Source organism: Peromyscus leucopus, chromosome 15, assembly GCF_004664715.2.
Source record: "Peromyscus leucopus breed LL Stock chromosome 15, UCI_PerLeu_2.1, whole genome shotgun sequence".
NCBI lineage: Eukaryota > Metazoa > Chordata > Mammalia > Rodentia > Cricetidae > Peromyscus > Peromyscus leucopus.
Window position 1 is genome coordinate 32,393,740 of NC_051076.1, and position 26,455 is coordinate 32,420,194.

The following is a 26,455-nucleotide window of genomic DNA, read 5'->3' on the forward strand; positions in this document are numbered from 1 at the left end:
AAGATCTCAGAGGCAGGAGCTGATGCAGAGGCCCTGGAGGTTTGCCGCTTACTGGCTTGCTTCCCCTGGCTTGCTCAGTCTGCTTTCTTATAGAACCCAGGACCACCAGGCCAGGGACGGCCCCACCCACCATGGGTTGGGCCCTCCCCTAGTGATTGCTAAATAAGAAAATGCCTTACAGTTGAATCTCATGGAGGCATTTCCTCAGCTGAGGCTCCATTCTCTCTGATGACTCTAGCTTGTGTCAAAGTGACATGCGAAACCAGCCAGTACACATGCTTTAATTTAAAGGGATATGAAAATTAGTTCTTCTAAAGAATGGAATTTTAAGATGCTAGCTCTGTCCAAGGATTGTATTTACTATGGATCTGTATATAGAAAAAAATTTTAACAGCTAGTTCTGGTCTATTTTTATTAGCAAGACTAATAGCAGATATTAGGCTTTTCAATTAAAGGGGTCAAAATCAATATTGTTAGACTAGAAATGCTGGGAACACAGAATTTCCAGTATTTCTTTTGTAAGGAAAATTCCTCAGACATTGGGATTGTATCTCTGTCTCTTTTCCCTTTCTCTCGTTTTATTTTGTGTGTATGTGTCCTCTTAGTGGCTAGCCACCCATACCAGAGTAGTCATCACACGCTGAGTGGGCTACAGAAAAGGGAGGAGCTGCTAAGAGACGTGGCCTTGCAGGGCAACCCTCCAGCCCAGCCACTCACATGGGCACAGATGTCCATGGTAACGCTGTCATCAAGGTTTTCATGGGAACCAGAAATCTGAAATGATTGCTAAGGAACAGTCTCGGATGCATTACCCACGTAACTAAAACAGAACAAACAGAGTTGCTGGTGAAGGGAAGCTGCAATTGTGTTCTGGGAAGACGGCATTTTTGGTATTTCTTTCATAAGGAAAGTTCTTCAGACACTGGGATTATATCTTCTCTCTCTCTGGCGTGCCGGTGAAAGGAAGCCAGCCGTTCCATCCGCTGTTACTCTAAAGACAACACTGTGAAAACATTGCTCCTTTCTAGTCCGTCTCCCTGGAAAACTGCTGACCTGTGTTCATGGTCCATTTCAGAGGATTATCTGCACCACTTGTCAAGGAGTGTTCTCACACCTCCCAAATTCAGCCTCTGTAAGAAGGTGTGCCGGGTCTGAGAACATTTTATCTGCATTGTTGATTTTCACTGTTTCCAGATACCTCAGAAGAACACATAAGCCTTGGAGATCATTAACTTATTTTGTTTTTGAACAGTGTATCTCGACCCAGAAACACTTCAAAAGATAATCATCCCTCTACTTGTAACACAACTTGACAGAAAAATGCTAATAAGTTCCTACAGCTAAGAAAGCAAATTAAATTGGGATAGGTATAAAAAAACAACACATTATGTGTATGCTTTAAGTATATATGTGAACACATGTATATGTAATGATATATATGCATACTTTTCACACAAGGAGAGACTTAGTACCCTGAAGTAACCAGACTGCCAACTGTAGCTTAGCTGTGTATGTATTTTAAAGAAAATAAATTGAAGAATAAGGTTCATATACTCCACGCCACCATTTTACTTTCAACCCTGTGTTTTTCCTTTTTTCATATCTATTTTCATGCAGTACTTAAACACTGGGTTGGTTGGTTATTGACAGGTCCTCTTATTAAAGTATAAGTTCTCTAAGAAGAGGCACATTCATGTTTCCAACCAATGTATTTTAGAAGTCAATATTAGTGATCATTGTTCATTCACGTAATTGATATCATAGAACAAAATAATTCTGCAATGAGAAAGACTTTCATATTCAAATTTCTTTCACATAATAACGTAAGTCCTATAATATATGTTCATTAGCCACAAAGTGCCAAGTCTCCAATGGACCAGACACTAAATATTTTAGAATTTTAAGACATGAGGTCTATATACAAATATCCACCTCTTGTAGTTCATAAAAATCTATACAATATAGTTTAAACATAAACACTGAAAAGTTCCGATAAAACATTATCAATAACTGTTGAACGTAATTCTAAATGTCATAAATATTTTTTCACACCAGCTATTTAGAAAGCAAAATCTATTCTTTGCTTGCAGACTAGATTTGGTCCATGGATCATGGTTTAACAATTTCTGTTAGAAGCCACACTTTACCAGCTTTCTTGTGAAAAAATACATCAGAAATTGAAGTACAGCAAGGAACTTATACTCAAGTGGTTCTAGGAGGATTCCATCAAGGGTTGGGTATACTGGTGTGCGGCAACTCAGCACCTCTCTCCAAAGACCAAACAGGAACATTGGGAAATTTTGATGTGTTCATCATTGCCTTTTTACCTCTTAAAGGGGCAGATGATTTCTATTGGGTAAGACAGAGTCCTGTGTCTGTATTATTAATATTATTTTGAAGCAAAGATCTCTTGACAATAATCTCTTTGAAGCTCCAGATTCTTTTTGTGATGGTGCATTTCATTAAGCTGAAGTGGTAAGCTCTCAAAATCTATGGAGTAGATCACAGAGGAACTGATCTATATCCCAACAGGCTAAGGGCACAAGACCCAATGAGGACATGATCCAGCACTGCACATCCCCAAGGATCACCACAAATGATCTGTGCCTTAAACCTAAGACACAGGATTTGTGTCAATATTGACCCATAGATTCAATGCAGTCAAGTGCATTTGGAACAAATATGTAGTAGATATGCCAGATTTATTGTCGTTTCCCCAATGGATGGATTTACCCATCTAACCCTTCTATAGACCACAAGTCTGGTATATTAGTAATTAAAAGATCATACACAAAACCACTTCCTGTGAAACCAGAGAAATGTTTTCATTTCAGTAAATAATTAGAATATGCTTGAAGAACTTCCTCCTTTCCCTGACCACTAGCAGCAAAAGGTCTTCAGTCTGTTCTGATGGGAATGAGGTGCACTGAGCCCCACTGCCATCCCTGGGTGAGGTCTGGCATGTGACCAGCTTTAAAAAAAAAAGTAAGAAAAATTCATAATGTTTATAACAAAGAAAAATCTTAAATACATTGAGTATCAGCAAGAAAGCATCATTCCATTGATGATTTCTTATCAGTACAAAACAAAAGACAAAGGAATAAAATAGACTTGTTGACAGAAGGACAGGCTGAAGTAGAAAGTTCTCTAACTTGATGCACTAATAAAGCAAAGCAAGGGTTCTTTTCTTGTTGTTTGTTCCTTTTAAAAGAAAAGATTAAGATTTTATCGTTCACAGATCTTCAAATGACAGGAGTCTAACACACAATATTCAAATATTCAAAGTAAATTCAGCATAGAAGGAAATGATGAAATGGAGTAGGGAACCATGCTAAAAATAATAATACAGCTACTTCATCAAATACATTAATTGCTGTAAAATAATATGAATTACAACTCTTTGGCCATCAGAAATGTACAAATCCAAGCTACAGGGAAAAGTGGAGTGTGGTGGTATATACCTATAACCAAGGCTTTTGTGAGACAGAGACAAGAGTTCAAAGCCAGCCTAGTCTGTTTCAAGTTTCACCCTGTGTAATATAAAAAGAAAACTAAAATTAACACAAACAAAAACAATCATATTGGAATTTAACTTCTGTTCAGGTAGGCCATCATAAAGAAAGCAAAATACTGGGGTGTGTGTATGTGGTAGTGTGTATGTGTGGTGGGGAGTATTTCCCAGCATCCTATGCCAAGAGTGAGAGGAGTATGGAACCGCGCTGACAAACTGGAACTTAAATTCATACCCTAATTCTGTTGGTCCATCCAAAGAATGGATGGACTCCACACTAGGAAGCAAATTTGTAAAGAAGACACGGTGTTTATTTGCACTGAAGTTTTATTCAGCCATGAGAATGAATAAAATTATGTTATTTGCAGGAAAATGGGCTCTAGCTTCTCAAAGAGAAGTTTTGTATGCTCTCTCTCACATGTGGAATCTAGGGGACAAAAAAGGGTCATGAATATTATGGAAGTAGAATAGGAAAGGGTAAGTATAGTAAATAAGAACAGGTAGTTGGGGTGCATGTGCTGGAAGTACATTATATGCATGGAAATGTCATAATAAAAATCCTTACTTTACATTTAGTGCATGCTAATGAAAACTAAAATAATTATAGCAGAAATACAATATCTGACTAAAATGTAAAATAACCATAAAGTAAGGATCTAGAATTTAAATTGAATAAGAGAATAAAAAATGGCTTAAGCACCGGGCGGTGGTGGCGCACGCCTTTAATCCCAGCACTCGGGAGGCAGAGGCAGGCGGATCTCTGTGAGTTCGAGGCCAGCCTGGACTACCAAGTGAGTTCCAGGAAAGGCGCAAAGCTACACAAGAGAAACCCTGTCTCGAAAAACCAAAAAAAAAAAAAAAAAAAAAAAAAAAAAAAATGGCTTAAGCAAAGCCCTTAAAATATCAACCACGTAAGTGATACTGATAAAAACTGAAAAAAAATTTATTACCTAACATCCTAATTTAATAAGCTATCTTGTTAACTAACGACAATGGGCCTGGAATAGCTCTAGATTTCACCTTTCATTCTGAGGTAAGTTCATATCCTATGGCCAGGAGTGGGCAGAGACATAGAAAGAATCCCACTGGCAAGCTGAAACCAACACCCAAGTACTAACTCCACTGGTCCACCCAAAGCCATCTGCAGCCTCTGTTAGTCAACCCAGTCATATATGGACATCATAAGTACAACAAGCTGAGGTAACACACTGTAAAACCTCTGCAAAAAAAAAGGGAAACTGAGTCACTTTCAAGGCGTCTTCTCAATCCACTAGCAAAGTTAATATTTTTAGTTGTGCCTGGCAATGTAGTAGACAGGATCTATTTTCTCGTTCGGTTTACATTTGAAAACCTCTCTGGCAGGTCCACGGAGAAGTGGAGTGCTAACTCAGGTAGTATTTGACTTAGCAACTGGGGTTAGGGGACATTTGAATGTCCCAAGATCCATCTAAGCTGTGGTGCAGAGACTTCAAATTGAGAATTATTTAAATAAATCATTTCCAGCCTATTAGTGGAAGTACTGAATTCCAGAGGGGGTGGGGCTTAGTAAATTGTTATAAACCAAAAGAGAGGGGGGGAGGAGGGTGGAGAGGAGGAAGAATAGAGATTTTAAAAATACAATTAAATCAAACTTCAGTTACAAAAACATGATGCTTACTGAAAACCAACATGCAATCTAATGCATCCAACGACAGCATGTATTTAACACCGATAAGCTCTTGATAGCACAGACTGCTGAGTGTCCATACATCAGTATGCTTGTTTAAGGAGTGTCTACCACTTCCAGGATAGCAGTTCCTTTGGGAACAGCAGGAAAGGAGGATGGAGTAGAGGATCAGAACGTGGAGATTTACCGCTTTATTTCAAAAGTACACCAGAACATGGGCTTATGGCAACCCAGGGTAAATCCTGCTGGCACGTACGTTCACATCTCATATTACACTTCCCAAACAATTTTTACATCAAGACACATCATTTAAAATAACTAAATGCTTACTGCAGGTGAGTGACTATATGAGGACCCTTGAAGATTAATGTGACTGGCCAAGGGGAGCCAGCAGCCACAGGACCCTCTCTGTCATCACAGTGGGATAAAGGGATTCACAAAACTCAGAATTCTATAATTAGCTTTCCTACATACACAGTTGAGGTGCTCTGACTTTTAGCTTTTCCTGAATTTTTCTGTACATTTGAGATATTGAAAAGCTGGTCTGAAAAGAAATAGCGTTTTAGCACCCCCAATAAAAAGGTTCTCAACAAATACAGGCTAGTCAGAAGTGGGGCAACAGTGAGCTTCGTTCAGAGCCGGGTGAAGTAAGAAGTGCACTTGATGAGCTTTTCACTCTTCAATGCAGAAGCCCGAGAGTTTCAGCTGAGCGGAGTCTGCACGAAAAGACCCTGACAGCTCTCTACGCGATTAACAAGGGAAAGCCACAGATGAGAATCCAGAGTGAGACCTATGGGTCTATTCCAGTGTGTGGACTCCCCTAAAATACCCAGGCTCTACAAGAGGTATTTAACTAAGTAGTACTTAGCTTAGCATTCTAAGACTTTGACCCCACTCTACTATAATACATCTTTAACTAGTTCCTTCAATGGAGATTGTTTCCTGTGAGGAGTCTTGAGGCTGTGAGAAAAATCTCATGGTGTGGGGGGAAATTCATGCCAAAAGTCTACCGAACTCATTTTTGAGGCACTAAATACTGGACCACTCTTCTTAGTAAGAAGCAGCTATTCCATGACATCATTGTTTGCAATAATTGCCTCCCTTCTCACTGTTTCTCTTGTATCCTTACAGCATAGCTGAATGGCATTGAGTTTACACCTTGAGATCTCATCTCCCGGGGAGATAGATTTACTGTATCTATAGAGACTCAGATAGAAAGGCAGAAGTTTTACAAAAGAAAGAGAAAATAAAATATAGCCCAGACCCATAATAGCACAGAAGATGAACAGAATGAAATCTCAGAGAGGACTTTCCCAAGAGTGGGAGGGACCAAGTGGTGGTGGTGTGAACAGGGAGCAGCGAAAAGAAGTCGCAATAACACGGTAGGTGTGGTGACAGGTCTCAAAGAAATCTGCACTCCCAAGCTATTATTGCTTTCAGTAATTCCAGTGAAATTAAACTCTTGAGTGACAGATTGTTTTCTTTAATACAAACCTTTAGCTCACTTCTGCCCTGGCAAGTCATACACCAAGCTGAGGCGAAAGGTGAACATGAGTTTATCTTTGTATCTCTGTACATGAACCATCACCAAAAAGATAAAGCTAATCCAAATGAAAAGCACGGGAAACAATTTGTCATATCGAAGGCATAGAGAAATGTATCTGTCATACCAAGAAATTTATGGTATACTTTGACAGGCTTTTAGTTAAGATTAATTATTATGTTTTATAAAGTATAAACAAGGGGTTTGTGAACATTTTAGGAAAATATATTTGTTGTCGTAGCTGTGTGGTTTTTTCTCAATTCTCTTTCCTATCTGCAGCTGGAAAGAGTAGCATCAAACGTGAAGGCGAAACAGTAGCTGTGGGGATGATGTCTGCTTTCTGCTGGAGATGGGGCTGGAGATGCTGTGCCTTTATGGGGCATAAATTGATGTTGGATACGGCTCATCAAAAATGTAAAGAAAATTAAATGAACAGCGCTTGTGGGAAGAAGAAGGCAGGGTGTTTTAGAGAAACAGGAAACTCATTTGAGAGTTTACTGAATGAATAAATTTATGATTTCCTCCACATTCTACAACTTCTGAAATACAGACATAGAAAATACTGAAGGCAACCACTGGGTTCGATGGTTTACATAATGAAACTCCAACAACTGCTTGGTAAAATTCAAGTCTGTTCAGAGAACTTCTGTGCATTGAATCTTTGTCTACGTTCACATTTATTGCTATATCAGTCATGTGTTGAGAATATTTTCCCATCAGTGTGAAGACCAGAGCATCCCTTCTCATCTTCATGTAATGTAGTCCATGTACATGGGGGCAAAGGCATTTCCTAGACAAAAAACTTGAGACATTGTCAGCAGTTGAGAAACAGACGGCATTCCCATTACAATAGTTTCATCCTGCTATCAGGTACCGCAAATGTGGTGATGGGTAGAAGGACCTTCTATTCTCTGCTAAGGTCACCAATGTCTGTGTACCTAACCCATAAAGGTCAGAGAGAAAGGAGACAAGGCAACTCTTGACAACAGGATTCTGGAAGATGGCCCCAGAGATCCAGATCCTATAGAATCCCCCATCTTACGGAGGATTTCAGAGAGATCATCACAAGTCTCTCTTCCAAGGCTAGTTGAGCAGATATTTAATTTTTGTCAAAAACAGGTATTTTGACATTTAATAAAGTGAGAACACTGAGTTTTTAATTTATTATTAGCATATTTCTTTTTTAATTTAAATCTGTTTAGTTTTTATAGAAGTTGAATTGTAAATGTTAAGTGAATATTATTTCAATCTGTGGACAATGCTTTCTTAGCATAGAACTATTTAAAGTGACAAAAACCCACATTTGTGCCATGGCCAGTTAAATAACAACATTGTTCATATTCCTCAGTTTTTATTATGGCAATGACAATGATTTCATTTAGATCATCTGTACAATGTGTCAATTAGTATTAAAATGTATTGCAGACCGATGTCAGTGGTTAATTATAAATACCACCATTAGATATAGTCCCTTCCCTAATATGCTCATGACATTTTTTAATCCAAATTAGAAGAGTCATGGGAAAGGATTATACATTAGCCAACTCCATCAGCTATAAAAGACTTCAAGTTGCTGTGAAACTTGGCTTCATTTTCAAGAGCAGGGGAGGAAGATCATCTCTACCTTCATTAAGAAGTCTAAACTAAACTCCAGTTTCCTTCTTTACAAGGGTTGGTACCTTAGTTTTTCCTTATAAAATACAGTTTTGAGACAGTCATTAATATATTCTATCTGATTATAATAGATGGCATAATACTTTCTAAGCACGGCAGCAAGTTTAAAAGAGGGGGTTAAGAAATTAATTCATTCACTCTTTCCAGACCATAGGTATTTATTAGATTTCATCCACGACATCTAATAAATCTCAAATGTTGCAAAGACTTTATTGCTCATCCACAATGAGACAGAACTGCAATAAAGGTGTGTTGTAACTGTAATAAGAGATCTACACAAATCACTATGGTTACTGAGAAGAAAGGGCTTAATTAGTTGTGCCCAAGCTGCTCACATAAGACTTGACATGGGAGGATAGTGGGACCAGTATCTACAACAAAGAGCCTTTTCATCAGAAAAGAACATGGATGCCCCAGTCTCAGATGTGGTCCAATGAGACTGAAACACAATATGCTGGTGTCTTAATATTTGCCACCATGTGGCATCTTCCCTTATCTGTGTCTCTCTGTTCCTTTAGGCTGGAGCCACTAAGGTCAAAGACTGTGTGAGATCTTCTTTTGTGACCTCTGAGGCAATCACAGTACCTAGTCCAGTTCAGGTCAGTGTTTATTGAATAATATATAAAAATTGTAAGTAAATGGATGAATACAGTCAAAGGCTCAGAAATACTAAATGTTGATATGTTGTCATTCTGAATGATAGTTTCTATAATTTTCCCAATTATGTCTCTGAGCTTTCATAATGCTATTAAAAGGAGAAGAAAATATCACATGAAATTAACTTTGTTTCTGTAAGCACTTACGGAGTGTAATTATTGGTCGCTATCTACTTTTACCAGTATTATTTTCTCCTCAGATGCCTTCTATCCCAGCATGCCACGGGAATTTCTTTGTTAAAGATCACATGATCCCACAGTTTTGGCACATAGTGGACCCACTTCAGTCCCTGTCTTCCTGAACTATAACCAGACAGTTTCTGGCTCTGCACACCCATGATGCTTTCTGGTGCTTCTGCCTTCATTTAGGTTGTTTTAATTCTGGATTGTTAGCACACACCACACGACATCAGCCACACAAGCACACCCTTTCCCCCAATACACACACACACACACACACACACACACACACACACACACACACACACACACACACCTTCCTAACTTCACACCTAGCTAACTCCTGTGCGTTCACTCTTAACTCTTCATCTCTTTTATTTCCTCCACAGTCTCCCCCTGTGCTACCTGCCCATAGCCTATGTGGTGTAAATGTTATTATTGCACTTAAATAGCCTAGAAGTACACATCTGTGCTTCTCTGGCTGACTCTAAGTAAAACTTTGCAGGCCAGAAGAAGCAGGTTTGTGTGCATTGTGTGTGTGTGTGTGTGATAGCTTTGCTGCTGTCTATGGCAGGTATTCAATATACTAATATTATCTCTGCTAATAAGAACAATGAAAAATAATTTAGGACATCAAGCTATAGGTCTTTGTGGTAAAGTAGTTTTGTTTCAATGGACTGGATGGTAATGAGAATTCTCAATGCTTACCAGTCTGTGGTGGTACCATGGCCAAGAAGCGGATAGCTGTGATTGGCGCTGGAATCAGTGGCCTGGGAGCCATCAAGTGCTGTTTGGATGAAGGTCTGGAGCCTACCTGCTTTGAAAGAAGTGATGACATTGGAGGCCTGTGGAAATTTCAAGTACATTTGCATTTTATTTGACTTTAAATACAGTTTCACTAAATAGCAATAACAATTTGAATAGTTTCATTAAATGAAACATACAAGGTGTCACATAATCAGTCAACTCAATTAATGGCTCTAATCTTTGTGCTTATATCACTTACTGAGGAAATTTGTCAACTTTAGATGAGGAATAAAATTTGGAAGATTGTATTCAAAGCAGCTGAAATCCATGTGATCCTCACAAATATTAGTAAAGGTGTGGTGGCTACGGAACTGTTTAGATGCACTATTGTTATTCAAAGCTAGGGATGCCATAGATTTGGGTGGTAGGATAAGATGATGGTCCATTGCTGACCTTCTACTATGTAATTTGATATTCGGTCTTGTGGTAATATCTGCATGCTACTCTTTCTTAAATGTTCCAGGGCACAGTGTAGGACATCAGCGTGTGTAGATCTGTCTCTGTCTCTGTCTCTCTCCCTCTCTCTCCCTCTCTCTCTCTCTCTCTCTCTCTCTCTCTCTCTCTCTCTCTCTCTCTTCTCTCTCTCTCTCTCTCGTGTTTGTGTGTGTGCGCGTGTGTGCGTGTGTGTGTGTGTGTGTGTGTGTGTGTGTGTGTGTGTTTGTATCCATGTGTGTGTGTTTTACAGGGCAATAATTTTTTTTCTCTGAGTTCTAAGTAGCAAGAGATGCATTGTTTTCAAGGGTGCTCAATGCTGAATAGGCTCCAGATTCTAAGTGGCCATCTTCTTCTGATGCTTCACTCATTTATTGGATGTGCCCATGAAATTCAGGACTTGTAATCAATTCTCTCCAGTTCTGGTGATCCTACAGAACAGTTTTGCTCACCAGTCATGGATGGTCCATGTGACATCTCAGGGGGTCGTCATTAATGAGTTGGGTTTCTTTAATTGTTCATGGCTTTTAGCCCCACTTAGGACACATATCAACAGCTTAACTATGAGACCTCTTCATTCCTGTGAACAATGGTTGCTCTAGCAAAGTAGTTATCATGGCTGTCTCACAGGGATCTCCCTTAGGTACCCCTGAAACAGAGAAGTGTCCAAGGAACAGCCTCACTCACCCCAAACACCTTCCAACATGGTATTGATATGATTCAAATACCCCTCTGCAGCCTGTGGGATTTTTCCAAGGATTGATATTCTGTTTTTAAATATCAGCACCCATGTTATTTCTTCTTTAATTTAAAAGTTCACTCATTCAATGAATATTTTTGAATACTTACTATATACAAGGCACTTTTACAAGTGAAGGAATATACTAACAAATATGAGTGCGAAATCCTCAACATCAGGGAGCTTAAACTCTGATACAAGATTAAAGGAAAATGAAATAAATAGTACAGATAGTAGCAGTGAACACATTTAAAAGAGTACAGCAGCAACTGAGACTTGGGAATATAATCTAAGTAAGAGTCCATACAGAACCTCAAGGTAAAATGATTTTGGAACAATGCATTAAAAAATAAAAAGGCAACTCGGGAGATCGTCTGATAAAAGGGTTTATAGGGAACTTCGGGTGCAGAACTATGAGGTGGGCATATGGCTAGCATGGCAAGGAGGACCAGCAGGCTAGTGTAGTTTGCTTGTGGTACCTAAGGGGGAGAAAGCTAGGCTATGGGTCTGAGGTACATGTGAAACTGCGTTTTGTCAGTGGGTATAGACCGTAGTAAGGACTTTGATAGAAACCAAGATTAAAGAGAACAGCATTCTTTCTCTGTAGATGGACCATCCTGCTACATTGAGACTAGACCAAAGGGAAGGCTGAACAAGTATGTCTAATTTCAAAGATTCTCAATAAGAAGATAGATATAATATTATGTTAAACTATATCAAAATCCATGAGAGTATAGCAAATTGTACTATTTAAAATACAATATAGTGTATCATACATGTTAGTATCTATTCCATTTCTCTTAGCAATTTTATTGTATATACAGATGTTCACTTTATATGCTTATAGGTTTGTGGCTGTTACCTATTTTTAATTGATAGTTCCTTTTGTTAATATATAAAATCTTGTTTCTAAGGAAGAAGAATTTTTTACTGTATATTACATGATATTGGTGTCACTATTATTAAATGAGTGGTCTTTTTTGTTACAGCTGGGGTATAAAGCTGTGTGACACCCAGCTAGACCTGGAGTGGAAGACTATAGGAATGGGTAGTGTCTGGGAGGGCATTGGCTTCCCCATTTTGCATAGCATTTATGGCTGCTAGCTCCCCAGCTTTTGTTTACCTCAAATTGTATTTCACTTTCAGACTTAAGGGAATTTTTACTGGGATTAGAAATCTAGAGAGTCATTTTGATTTGTCATTTTCAAGACATTATTCTCCTTTCTGAATCCATCATTCTGATTGAGAAGTCATACACAGAATTTGTTGTTGATTCAATGTGATTTTTTTCTCCTCTAGAAAATATAGGAGCTAGGGAGAAAATATCAGTGGATGCTTGACAATATATAAAAAGCAATATTCTACTTTTCTAAATACCTGTGGCCACTTAAAATATTTTATTACCTTGTAATTATGAAGTTTGTGGTATTGAGGTATTTTCTCTTGTAGAAAAATCCTTCAGAGAAAATGCCTAGTATCTACAAATCTGTGACCATCAACACTTCGAAGGAAATGATGTGTTTCAGTGACTTCCCCATTCCTGACCACTTTCCCAATTACATGCATAACTGCAAACTCATGGACTACTTCAGGATGTATGCCACGCACTTCAGCCTTCTGCGTTACATTCGATTTAAGGTGAAACACTGCATTGTGTGTATGTGCACGCACATGTGGGCACATACACTCACGTGTGCACACACAAATGTTACTCCCAGCACCTTCTGATGTTCACCCATGAAGAAGAGATTATCAGTTGACCTCCACATCTGAATATCATCACAGCTTGAAAAATATTTTGACAGTTTTACTTGAATGTGAGGCTGGAAGACGTTGCTCATCAGGGTCCATTCTTATCGTACATTGTGGTGGCATAGCCCTCCTTATCAATTCAAAACGTTTGAGAACTTAGAATAATGGCAGTAGAGATTGAGCCAAATGGTGTTGCCTCTAGAACAAGAAGAAGACTCATACAAAGAATATTTATTTATTCCCTACCTCCTACCTGTGATTGGCACTACAATTCAAATACATAAACCCATTTTCATTTTATGATGAAATTTTAATTCTTTAAAATTCAAAATGCAGGCCAGAGGTAAATGGACACGCCTGTCCTAAAGAATGAAAAACATGAAGAAATAGCACCTCCATGCATATGGAAGTCTTCCTAGGAGGATATTAATTCTGTGGATTCAGCCACTCCAATATGTCACAAAGTCCCAACTATTTCTGTTTCTATGGAAGACTAGGCCTGTGACAGAATTTCCCTAGTATATTGAAAATGCACCCAACACTGAACCTACCGTGGCAGGAACAGGAACTATATTGATGTGAATGTCTTAGACGAGTGTCCCGTCAGGGTCTGTGGGACTTGAGGAAGAGGGCTAAGCAAGAACTGTGAAGTGAGTCACTTGTGTTTCCATCTGTGTTTCCTCATTCTCAGACCAAAGTGAGGAGCGTGAGAAAGTGTCCAGACTTCGGAGTCAGTGGACAATGGGATGTTGTTGTGGAGATGGATGGGAAACAGGAGAGCCTGGTCTTTGATGGGGTTCTGGTCTGCAGTGGCCATCACACAGACCCCCACCTGCCACTTAAGTCCTTCCCAGGTATGTCATGAAGAATCTGGTAGAGGGGCATTTTCCAAATAACTTATCCACAGAAATGAGTGGGCATAAATGTGTGAATTTTTCCTGGTATCCTTCAGCAGCAAATTGTTCATTCTCTGTTAACAGGACAATATAATCCATGGGAATACAAAAGCAGGCAAACACAATGACCTCTCCTTTCCCCCTTACCATCATGGCACATGGCTTCTAATGAATAACAAAAACCATCCACATTCAAATGGTTTTAGTTTTGTCAATTTATTTAATCTCTGTCTATTCCAGAGAAAGTGAAATTAATAAAAGTGAGGCACAAAGACAAATGACAAGTAAACAGCTGGCCAATCCATACATTTAGAAATCTTAACATATGGGGAAGAAACTTCAGGCCATGTATTTATCATGAATTTATTTTTGATTTTTATTTTATAAGTGAAATATAATCCCTCATCCCCTCTTTCCTTTCCTCCCTCCAACCATGGTATATGTGATATATATGATTTAAGGGCTGGCCACTTAGTATTGGATAACCAATTGAAGGGTCTTTTCTTTGGGGAAGACTATTACTCTGGCTCTCAGCATTTCTTACTCAACTGTAGTCTAGATGTGGGGGTCATGAGATTTCCCCCTTCTATATCTTGGGTTCTCATTGGCTAATAAAACCGAGTGAACAGCTTATTGCTCCCTTGTAGTTCTATGTGGTAAAATGGTATCCATCTCAAGGGGGTTGTTTTAGCTCCCCTACCTCTCCTAATTAAGCCCTCTCCCCTTGCTCTTGACCCACTTGCCCTCTATTTCCATCAAATTATGACCAGGAATCAATTAGAAAATATTTTATATTTCAAATCCTTTCTATGGTGCCCAAGAAACCACTGTGAAAAATGGAGACAAGGTAAATAAGATTGTTTCAAATGGTTGTTCAAAATTCTGAGTGAACTAGGCATAACAGGAGTATAATCTTTTTGCACACTAACACGAGTATTTGTAAAATGAAAGTCCCTGGTTTTTGAACATTATAATGCAGTATATTCAGGAAAGCATTCCTAGGTATGAAACAATCTACAGATTACACAATGGGCTACTGTATCAGCTTTGAATTGGTGCTTCCTGGCTGAAAGGCAGTCCCTAGAAAGAGACATAAATGTGCTCACATAGAGCAGACCTACCAAGGTCAGACAGATTGTGGGTTTTATGAAGCATGCAGCCAAGCCACACACAGCATCAGGAATTGGCATCAGGCACACAAGGCAGAGGAAACACCAGTGAAGAAAAGGTCCTCAAATCTTAAAGAATTGTAAAAGAGTAGAACACCCAGTGCCTTGCTTTGTCAGTTTGCTTAGAACTGTGAGAATAATATAATAATGAGTAGCATTAGATCCTGGTGCAGCTGTAACACTTCCATTTGTACCAAGTCAAGACAGATAGATCTATTATTTCGTAAATACTTTATAAGATCACCAGTCTGTATTTAGAGCCCAGCGACTCTACTTCTGAGTTTAGTCCTCCATTCCCTGAGCTCCCTTCATATGAGTAGCATTTGAGGACTATGCGTGAGCTTCAGCTGGCCGACCCAGATTTCATTTCTTCCTCTTTCGGGTTATTCAGAATGGAGCTTTCTTACGTGTGTTAATATGTGAAAGGTCTCCTCATAATGACTAAGGATCTTCTTTCACCACAGGCATTGAGAAGTTTGAAGGCTGTTTCTTCCACAGTCGGGAATACAAAAGTCCCGAGGACTACATAGGAAAGAGAATCATAGTGGTTGGCATTGGGAATTCTGGTGTGGATATTGCCGTGGAACTTGGTCGAGTAGCAAAACAGGTTTGTTGGCAATCATTAACTTCACCAGTGGCATCCCGTGCATTTATGGGTGTCATCCTGAATGTAGCTTTGGCTTATGAAGGGCCAGAAAAGAAATTTAGAGAAATCTATGGGCCCACCCTCAAGATGTTTAAATTCATGCTGAGTAGAAAATGAATGCAAAATGAATCCTTTATACTAACCATGGGAACAGGCATGTGATCAATTGAGCAGGTGCCCTAAGCGAAGAGAGAAGTAACAGACATTAGATAACCGATTTCATTTTTCTTGGTAGGATCCTTGTATGAGGGAGAACATGTGCTATTTGTCTTGTGAGTCTGGGTTAATTTCACCAAATATTTTCCATGGATTTATTTTAAAGCAAACAATACAGACTTTTACAGCAATTAATATGGCAATTAACTTACAAATTCAAACCCTTGTTTACATATGAAGTACAGCTATGTCAATATCCAGGAGTATTTTTTTTTAACATGGTATTTCAGAGACAGGTAGATAAGCGAATTGCATTTTGGTTTTCATGAATAAATTTGGTGTCATATAAACAGCCCTTTTCTGGGGCTCAGTAAAAGTTCTGGGAAAGCACAGCATGGTGGTCACTGCATGGCACTTGGCCTCCTATTCTTCAGTGGTCAACACTCTCAACAGGGGGTGATGGCTGACATTTGAACAGTACCACAGGTAAACGTTCCTCTGCTCTCTCCTGCTGTAATTCTGCCTCCCACAGGTATTCCTCAGCACTAGACGAGGATCGTGGATTTTACACCGTGTTTGGAATGATGGATATCCCATGGACAGTTCATTTTTCACTCGCTTCCATAGCTTTCTCCAGAAAATATTAACCACAGCAGCAGTAAATAAGTACCTAGAGAAAACACTGAACTCGAGATTCAACCATGCGCACTACGGTCTGCAGCCACAGCACAGGTGACACTCAGGGCTTGATGTGGGTAATCGTGTGTGGACACAATGAGCTTTCTGCTTTGAAGACAACTGAGCTTTTGGCTCCTGGTTGATCTCATGCCCTTAGGCATGTAAAGCACTCAGATTTGTATTATGCACATTACTGCATGTAAATGTGTGTGTGTGCTTCTCGGCTCCACTTGTATAATATTCTCATCCATTCATCAATCAGTTAACACTTGATTGCTATACACCCAAAATTCAGACAAAAGACAATACCATGTTCCTCCCTTCCACAGATGACAGCTGTGGAGATCAGAGAAGACACAAACACAGCGTTGAGCAAAGCACAATGTGGATGCCATAATAAATGTCAGAGGGAGGTATAACTATGTACAAATTTACATCAGTTGTGTTGAGGTTGGGGTAGAGGTGTCAGGGAGGCCCACATGAAAGGGGAACTATCTAAGGAGTCCTTCCTCTGCAAGATCACCCCTGGAATTTCAGGTCTTATCTCATAGAAGTTTCCAGGTTCAGTAGCTTCCAGTTAATAAACAAAAGACAGAGTGGGATTAGGACTGAGCACAGTTGAAAAGAAAATAAATATAATGAAGAAATATTATCCAAACAAGTTAGGTGCCCCAAATTTCATTCATGGGATACTTAGCCTCGAATTCATATATTAATGATACGTTGAGGGGGTGCCCTCAAGGGTAATTGAGAGTAGATGGTGTCATGAGGATGAGGCCCCTCTGAGGACTTAGGGTTTTTACAAGAAGAGGAAAAGATAACTAAGTCAGCGGTTTTGCTCTGTCTTCCTGTGTGGTGCCCTATCCCACTTCAGACGGTGCAGTGTCTCCAGCAGCAAGAAAGTTCTCACTAGATGTGACTCCTTGACAGTGGCTCGCCATAACTGATCTAAGTCAATAAATGTAATTTTTTTTATAAATTAACCAGTCTTATATATTGTTCTAGCAAAGGCAAACAGATAAGCCAACAACAAATACTATCTTTCTTGTATGACTACTTATGAGATCAAAGGGTACTCGTGTGTGTGTGTGTGTGTGTGTGTGTGTGTGTGTGTGTGTGTGTGTACTATACATGTGTGTGAGAGAGTGTATGTGGAGGCCAGAGCTTGATGTCAGATGTCCTATGAATTGCTCTCCACCTTATTTTTTTCTAAAAAAAAGCTATCATTGAATATGTTGCTCAACAACTCAGTCAGATTAGCTAGATGGCATGTCCTAGAATCTTCCTGTCTCCTCCTTTCCACTGTTGGGGTTACAGGTGCTCACTGCAGTGCCCGGGTTGTTATGCAGGGGCTGGGGATCGAACTCAGGTCCTCATTCTTGCACAGCTAGAACTTGTGGACTTAACAACCCTGCCTCCTCCTCACTGCTTCATGTGTTTCAGTAGGTGGTACAAAAGAATGGAGCATGTATTGATATGTTCACTAAAAAAAAAAATAATAATCTTCTATTATGCTGTGAGTGAAAACATTATGTTCTGTGAAGGAAGATGAGTACAATATTTAAGCTATACAGTGTCATGAGAACTATGAAGGAAGTGGATGATGAATATGATAAAGACTGTCTAGGGGTAGACTAGGTGGATAAACTAGTAGAATAATCGTGGAAGCAAATCTTAGGAGTGATGTTTAAGCTAAGACTTAAAGAGCAAGAAGGAGCCATCAAGAAAACTCATCCAGGAAAGAAGGCTGTAAGTAGGAGGATTCTCAAGCAAAGCCTCCTTGAGCTAGGAAGGGGCTGGGTGCAAAGTGAAGCACAGAAGAGAACTCAGCACTATGACGAAGTCAGCGAGAGGACCACAAAGAGGCAGAGGCCGTGGCACATATGGCTTGAGCATGGGGGAAAATTTGGATTCTATCCTTTTTGATGATTGCATAATTTTAAGGTATCTAACTCGCTCTACTATACACGTACAATGAAACTGTTACTATAGTGAGGCAAATCAAAACATCCACGCTCTCACGTAGACCTGTTTTGGCAAAAGCATCTAAATCCTTAACGCAATGATGTTGTTGGCGATAGTCCCTAGGCTGTGAATTTGAACCTTAACTTGTTCATTCTGCATACCTGCAACTTTCTATCCTTTGCCCTACATCTCTCCATGTTCTCCTAAAACCTGCTGACAGCCACTGTATTCTCTACACATTTGACTTTTTACATCCTACATGTAAGTAATATAATACTCTTTTTCAGTATCTGGCATATTTCACATAGCATACTATTTTTCAGATTGATTATGCTGTGACAACTGGCAATATTTTCTTTATTGTTATTTTTTCTTTTTTATTTATTTTTTGAGAATTTCGTATAATGTATTTTTATCATATTCACCCCTCCTAAATTCCTGCCAGATCTGCACATCCAGTACACGCCCAATGTTGTGTTATTTTTAAACCATCAAGTACAATCTGTGCTACCCATATACTATTTGATGTCAGCCTTTTGAACTTAGGCTCTTATGACGACTAGGCAAGTGCTCTACCACCAATTTTAAGGCTGAATAACATCCCATGGTACATATTTACCACAGTCATAGATTATAAAAAAAAAAGAGAGAGATAACAAGACAGACAGACAAATGTGTATCACAATTTCTTTCTCTAATGGATCTACACTTAGGTTCTGTTTTTATTTTTTTGGCTAGAGTGAACAAGACTACAATGGACATGGAGTGCAGATATGTTTTGAGGGCAGTGGTTTTATCCCTTTTGAGTGCAAGTATTTAGGGGTCATATGATAATGCTATATTTTTAAATGTCTGGTGCTGAGAGGCAAAAGGATCCATTAAGGCTTTGAACAGTATATTAGTCTATCTTTTCCATTAGGTCAGATAAGTACCTGGAGGTCAATTTCAGGGAGCCCAAAGGTGAAACACTGGTGCACCCTGGGGAGAGCTTGGTGTGTGCTTCTGGTGAAAGGCAACATCCATTCTCCATGAAGTGGTACCCTAGTGCAACATCCATTCTCCATGAAGTGGTACCCTAGTGCAACATCCATTCTCCATGAAGTGGTACCCTAGTGCAACATCCATTCTCCATGAAGTGGCACCCTAGCACTAATGAAGTGGAGAAGATGAATAAGCTGAGTCCTTCCTGAGGCTTTTATGCCCAAGAAGGAGGGCATAGAAAGGCCTTCTCTGGATAGCACACCAAGATCAGGGGTGTCTGCTAGTTTCTTTGTCTTAGTTCACAGAATTGGCCACCTTGTACCACCTGAAGAATGGCCACCCAAAGGAGCCTTCAGTAGCCAAAGGCAGCTTGTAGGAAGTAACAGAGGAAAAGCTCTCCATGCCAATAACCAGAATCCAGATAGTATCCAAAAAACTGGAGCATGTGCTAGGGAAGTTGAGTAGAGAAGGGAAATCAGCTTGCATGAAAATTGGAAGCCGTCTTTAATGAAGCCAAGGCTATACAGAATGCTTTAGTAATTAAAAATGTCATTTCCCAATTAAAAGCCAAAGCCGATAGATAGCAGGAAAAGTGCTTACTAGGAAGATGAGAGGTAAGAATATAGAGGAGACACAATACTTAAATAGGAACAGAAAAAAAGGTTCTTCAGATTGAAAAGGGCCTCTGTGTTTCAGGACACAGTACAGGCAACACACAGACACACAGACTCGCCTCAAGTAGGGCCCTCAAGTTACAGCACTTTTTTCTCTGTCCTGGCTGAACTGTACTGGTCAGCCACATGCTTTGTCTCCTGCAAGTTAGCTTGAGACTGGCCCTGAAAAACCACAGGCATTTCTAAAGGGCCCTATGTCTTTTCCCAAAACACACACACACACACACACACACACACACACACACACACACACACACAAACCTATAACCCCAACCTTAAGTCAAATCCTTTACCACATCTATAAACTGATAGCCTGGCCTGCTCACTGGGGCATACCCTGGTAGAGCTTCCCTTGTCTTGTACCACCAGGATGCACTGCAGCCTCTGGTGATTTCCTCTAGTACATTCATTGAATATATGAGCCTGCTTCAGTACTTCTTACTTTAGAATTTTACCCTATTACTTCTTGGAGAAGTTTTGAGTGTCTCCAGTCCCAGCCTCAACCAAACAAAACTCTCAGGTAAATTGTAGCAGAAAGGAAGAACAACCTGCCTTTTATTGACCTCCATACATACAACATTGGAGAGTATAGTGTGATAGGATTTACAGATTCTGCTAGAAAATGTCTCAACCTCAGGCTCCTAAATCCCATAAGAAGAAGAGAAAGTCATGTGAGTTGGGGTCCACAGTGGAAAAGTATCAGAGTAGGTACCTCAGAACAGAAGATGGGGGAAAGGTGAGGAGAGACACATAAATATTTATGTAAAATTGAATTCGTATAAAGGTAGACGGACAGAAAAGAAATGAAAACACAAAAAGAAACCAGAAATAAAGGAGGGGAAGAAGGAAGGGAGGGAGGGAGAGGGAGAGAGAGGTGAGTTGATGGATTAAAACAAGCAAGCTACAGCTCATTCCCTCTGGGGCTGTGTGGTTTAAGCGCTAGGGAAGGGATACAACCTAAAGGAAAACATCCCCGGATGTACCACTTCGCCTTCATAAACTCTTGGAGTGATGAGGGAATTCATATGAGCTAAGTAGTGGCAGGACCTGAGTCTGAATCCCCAGGACCCACGTAAAAATAAATTTCAAAAGTCAGGTATGGCCACATGGGCATGTAATCCCAAATTTGGAAGGCAGGGCAGGTAGATTCAGGGAGCTCCGTGGCCAGGCAGCCTAGCCAAAACCTCGAACTTAGATTCAGTAAGAGATCTTACCCCTAGGGAATAAGATACAGTGTGATAAAGTGGGATGCCTTATGTCCTTCTCCGACCTCTGCATGCTTGTGTATGAGTACACACCTGCACACACAGACACACACACACAGACACACACACAGAGACACACACACACACGCACGCACGCACGCGCGCGCGCACTCACACACACACACACTCCTGTGTCTGGAGAGAGAGCTGTCAAGGGAAGTTGCCAGCTTCAAACCCTTCTCTCACACATTGCCTTCTCCTTCTTAGATTTGCTTAGATCTTTATTTTTATGAACAGACCACTGAGTCAGCATCCCACCGTCAGCGATGACCTTCCAAATCACATCATTTCCGGAAGAGTCCAAGTGAAGCCTAATGTGAAGGAGTTCACGGAAACAGATGCCATTTTCGATGACGGCACGGTGGAGGAGAATATCGATGTTGTCATCTTTGCCACAGGATACAGCTTTTCCTTCCCCTTCCTGGAGGATCTGATTGCAGTGACTGATAATGAAGTGTCCCTGTATAAGCTGATGTTCCCTCCAGACCTGGAAAAGCCAACACTGGCTGTCGTCGGACTCATCCAGCCCCTGGGCATCATCCTGCCTATTGCCGAACTCCAGTCTCGCTGGGCTGTGCGGGTGTTCAAAGGTCTGTGAACAAAGGCTGTGAACAAAGGGGGCCTGGCAGTTCACCTAAAGTGAACCCTCCTTTCTCTTCACACTAGTTTCTGGTTGAACATGCTCTTCCTTTTTATTGTTGTTGTTTTCCTTTTATTGAAAATAGATTTTTTTTATCACATAATATATCCTGATTATGTTTTCTTCTCCATCTACTCCTCCAAGTTCCTTCTCACCCCTCCCATCTAGATCCACTTCCTTCGTGTCTCTTATTAGAAAACAAACAGGCTTCTAAGGGAATATAATATAATATAATATAATATAATATAATATAATATAATATAATATAATATAACACAACACATCAGAATTGGACAAAACAATCAGAGAGAAAAGAGCCCAAGAGAAGGCACAGAAACAGAGATCCATTCATTTACTCACCAAGGAATCCCATAAAAACACTAAGCTAGACAACATATATGCAAAGGACCTGTGTGGCAAAAAAGAGAGAAGAAAAAAGTTATAAATACATAAAATTAAAATAAAAAGATAACTAAAAAAAAGAGAGAGAGAGCCCTTGTCTCAACATTCTGAGACAAGGAACCTGCAGAGATGCTATTGAGTTTGTTTTCTGCTGGTCATTTACTGTTGGGCAGGCAGCCTACCCAAAAATAAGCAGTTTGTTTCCTCAGTGAGATTCCCTTGGAGGGAACTCAGTTTTCATTTTCAAATGGTTATCAACCAGAAATTACTTTTGAGTTAGGGCTGGGTCATGTGTCCACTTCTCCCATCAGCTCTAGAACCCCATCTTGTGCAGACCCGTGCAGGCCCTGTGCATGCCGCTTAGTGTCGATCTCATTGACTTAGAGGGCCTTGCTTTCCTGGTGTCCTCCATCCCCTAAGGCTCTTACACTCTTTCTGCCTCCTCTTCCATGGGATTCCCTGAGACCTGGGGAATAGAGGAGGGCACTTGATGGAAACATCCTTTTGGGGGCTGGGTGTTCCAAGGTCTCTCAACTCTCCGCATATTGTTTGGTGGTAGGTCTCTGTATTTCTTCTCATCTGCTGCAGAAAGAAGCTTCTCTGATGATGACTGAGCATGGCCATAATCTATGGTTACAGCAGGAAGTCATTAGGAATCATATTATTGCTATTTTTGTTGTTGTTGTTGTTGTTGGTTTGTCTGTTTTTCAAACAGTCGTACATGGTTTTACTCTAGGTTCCAAGCTGTTTAATCTCAGGTTCTTGGTCACCTAAGCAGTGTTGGGTATGGGTTCCATTTCATGGGGTGGGCCTTAAGTAAGTCAGATATTGGTTGGTTGCTCTCACAACCTTGGTGCCACCATGGCACTAGCATGTCTTGCAGGTACGACACCATGGTAGATCAAAGGGTTTGTAGCTGTGTTGGTGTTTGTTTCTCCTTTGGTAGTGTGCAGAGCACCTTTCTGTATGAACACTGGCACATAGTGGTGAAATCTCTAAGTAGGCACCAGTTCGACATCTCTGTGTTCAATGAGTTACATGGGTGTTGTCTTCAGCAATGGGGCCTTGCCACCAGTGCATGGAGAGCAACCAATAGTCTTGGATAAAGCCGGGGTTATTTGGGGATTGCCATGGGAACCCCTTAGCCAACAACTCAATTAGATACAATCCAATCCTGGTTCTAGAAGTTTCATTTTGATGACAAGAAGTGGTCAGTTTCCCACATTATTTGAAAATTTCATATATATTTCCTTCATGTGTGTATATATTTTAGGAATATTCCACTCTATTAGGTTTCTATAGTACCCCTCAAATGGTCCTGAATTTTTGTTATCTCTCACCATATCCCCTTCCTTGCCTCTCTTTTCCCTCTGCCTCCCAACTTGATCCTCCCATTACAGCCATGCCCCCATCCATAACAATCTATTTTAGTTCCCTTTCCTAATTAGATCTATCTGTCCCCTAGTCCCTTTCTCTGTATCTCACCTCTGTGGTTCTATGAATTGTAGCTTGCTTATCATTAACAGCTAATATACACATAGAAGTGAATATATACCATATTAGTCTTTCTGAGACTGGGTTACCTCACTCAGGATGATTTTTTTTCTAGTTTCATCCATTTGCCTACAAATTCCATCATTTCAATTTTTAACACCGAGTAATACTCCATTGTCTAAATGTACCACATTTTCTTTACCCATTCTTCTTTTGAGGGACATCTAGGTTGTTTCCAATTTCTGGGTATTAAAAATAGGGCAGCAATGAATACGATTGAGCAAGTGTCTCTATGGTAGGATGAAGCATCCTTTGGTTATATGCCCAAGAGTGGTATAGCTGGCTCTTGAGGTAGATGATTCCCATATTCCTGAGGAACCACCACACTGATTTCCATGGTGGCTATACAAGTTTGCACTCCACCCAGCAATGGATGAATGTTCCCCTTACTCCACATCCCTGCCAGCATGAGATGTCACTTGCCTTATTGATCTTAGCCATTCTGCCGGGTATAAGATGGATTCTCAAAGTAGTTTTGATTTGCACTTCCCTGATGGCTAAGAATGTTTGAACATTTCTTTAAGTTACACATGCCCTTTTAATCCTTGCAAAATTTGATGTATTTTTCACTTCCAGGGCTGAGCAAATTACCTTCCATGAAGACCATGAAAGCAGACATTGCCCAAAGGAAAAAGGCTATGGAAAAACGGTAAATAAAAATGCAGTAACAAGTGTTTGGAAACTTCAAAGAGATGACAGGATTCTTGGTGTGGAATTCTAACTCAGTTCTCCATGTCTATCTTGCCCTTCTCCATTCCCTACAACATGCTGTCACACAGCACAAAACCAAATGCACACCATAGAACTGAGCCAGAGGACTAAGGCCTAAGTCCAAGGTACACTTACATTCCTGAGGCCAGAGCACCAGTGACTATCTTATTACTCATCCCTGGTTTACAGTGAATACATGGAGGGACTAGACATTAAGTTCTCCATCAAATCTTTCATCAAAATCTTTCTGTTAAAAACATCTCTCCTTTTACTACATGGGCTCTGAGAATCAAACTTAAGTTCTTGTGCTTGATAGAAAGATCCAAGCTCATCAAGGTTATCTCTGACCTCTACATATGTGCACTATAGCACTTATACACATGCCCACACACATTAAGAAAATAAATAAATGCAAAAAAAATCGTGTCTAAGAAAGGCATCTTCAAGATCACTATGAACACGGTCTAAAGCGAAACATCCTCTTGTAAAAAACAGTGAACATACATCGAGGATGAAAGCGTGGATTCTGTGTCTTCAGTTCTATTCAACATCTGGGTGGTGCTGGTTTTCTCAGGGAAGCTTGCCCACTCTGTTTCTTTACCTCTAAGGTGGAAATAATTAAAGCTCCTGCCCAGTACTAGAAGCTGAGTCATCCATATTCTGTCTGTCTTAGGTATGTGAAGACAGCCCGGCACACAATCCAAGTGGACCACATTGAGTACATGGATGAGATTGCCACTCTGGTTGGGGTGAAGCCCAACCTGCTGCTGCTTTTTCTCTCAGATCCCAAGCTGGCCATGGAAGTTTTCTTTGGACCCTGCACCCCATACCAATACCGTTTGCAGGGTCCAGGGAAATGGGATGGGGCCCGGAGAGCCATCCTGACTCAGAGAGAGCGGATCATCAAACCACTGAAGACTCGAATTACTAGTGAGAATAATCACTCCACCTCAGGGCCTTCTTGGATAAAGATGGCACCAGTTGGCCTTGCATTTCTGGCTACAGGTTTAGCATACTTTAGATATATTTACCATGGTAAACGCAAATGAATGAGTGAATTGTTTAGTGGGGGAAACATGTACTCCTACTCATTGTAGTTCATTACAAAGCCTTTAGTTGCTAGTGTATGGCAGTCTCGTTTAACATTACTATAGCTACAAAAAATGTTTAGATATACTTTACAAGTAGAAGAGTCCTTTAAAATGAGTATGCATCAACTTCTACAAACCGTTTTGAATGTACAAGAAGAGCTTACATTAAAAACAGCCTTGATCCCTTACTTAAAGCTTAAAAGACTTTTACAGCCAAGGTGATCCTAACTGGTTCCACAAAGGTTGGTTATACTTACAGGAATTTATAAATATTAATTGTGCACTGACTATATTTTCCACTTATATTTTTTCTTTCCAATTCATTTGGTTAACTTGTGTCAAGATGCGAAAGATTAAGTTTAAAGCATAGAAATTTTAAAATATGTCAGAATGTTTTGTGTTTCAACTGATTAGAAGCAATAAAATTTCTTTTCATTTAAATTGTGAATATTTAAAGAAATAACTGAAGAATAAAATAGAATATGTCAGAGCTACCAATGAACGACTTCAACTTTCAGTCTTCAGAAATACATAATTGTTGTGCTGTATGAAGGCTGTCTGAGGATTTAAGTAGCAAGCATGAGTTCTTGCTGGCACTTGTAGTTACTTTACTGGATTTTAGACCATTCTTTCCCTATGTGGAATAAGTGGTTTCCTCACTGTTGGG

General features: G+C 40.0%; 1 protein-coding gene across 1 annotated transcript; it reads left to right on the forward strand.

Moving 5' to 3' along the window:
- The first annotated feature begins 9,944 nt into the window (after positions 1–9,944).
- Positions 9,945–26,120, forward strand: LOC114690013 (flavin-containing monooxygenase 5-like). The gene is made up of 8 exons (XM_028864492.2): positions 9,945–10,090; positions 12,658–12,846; positions 13,652–13,814; positions 15,490–15,632; positions 16,360–16,559; positions 21,628–21,980; positions 24,563–24,635; positions 25,371–26,120. Exons 1-8 carry the CDS (start codon positions 9,956–9,958, stop codon positions 25,744–25,746), a joined length of 1,632 nt encoding a protein of 543 aa, XP_028720325.1. The 5' UTR covers positions 9,945–9,955; the 3' UTR covers positions 25,747–26,120.
- The last annotated feature ends 335 nt before the right edge of the window (positions 26,121–26,455 follow it).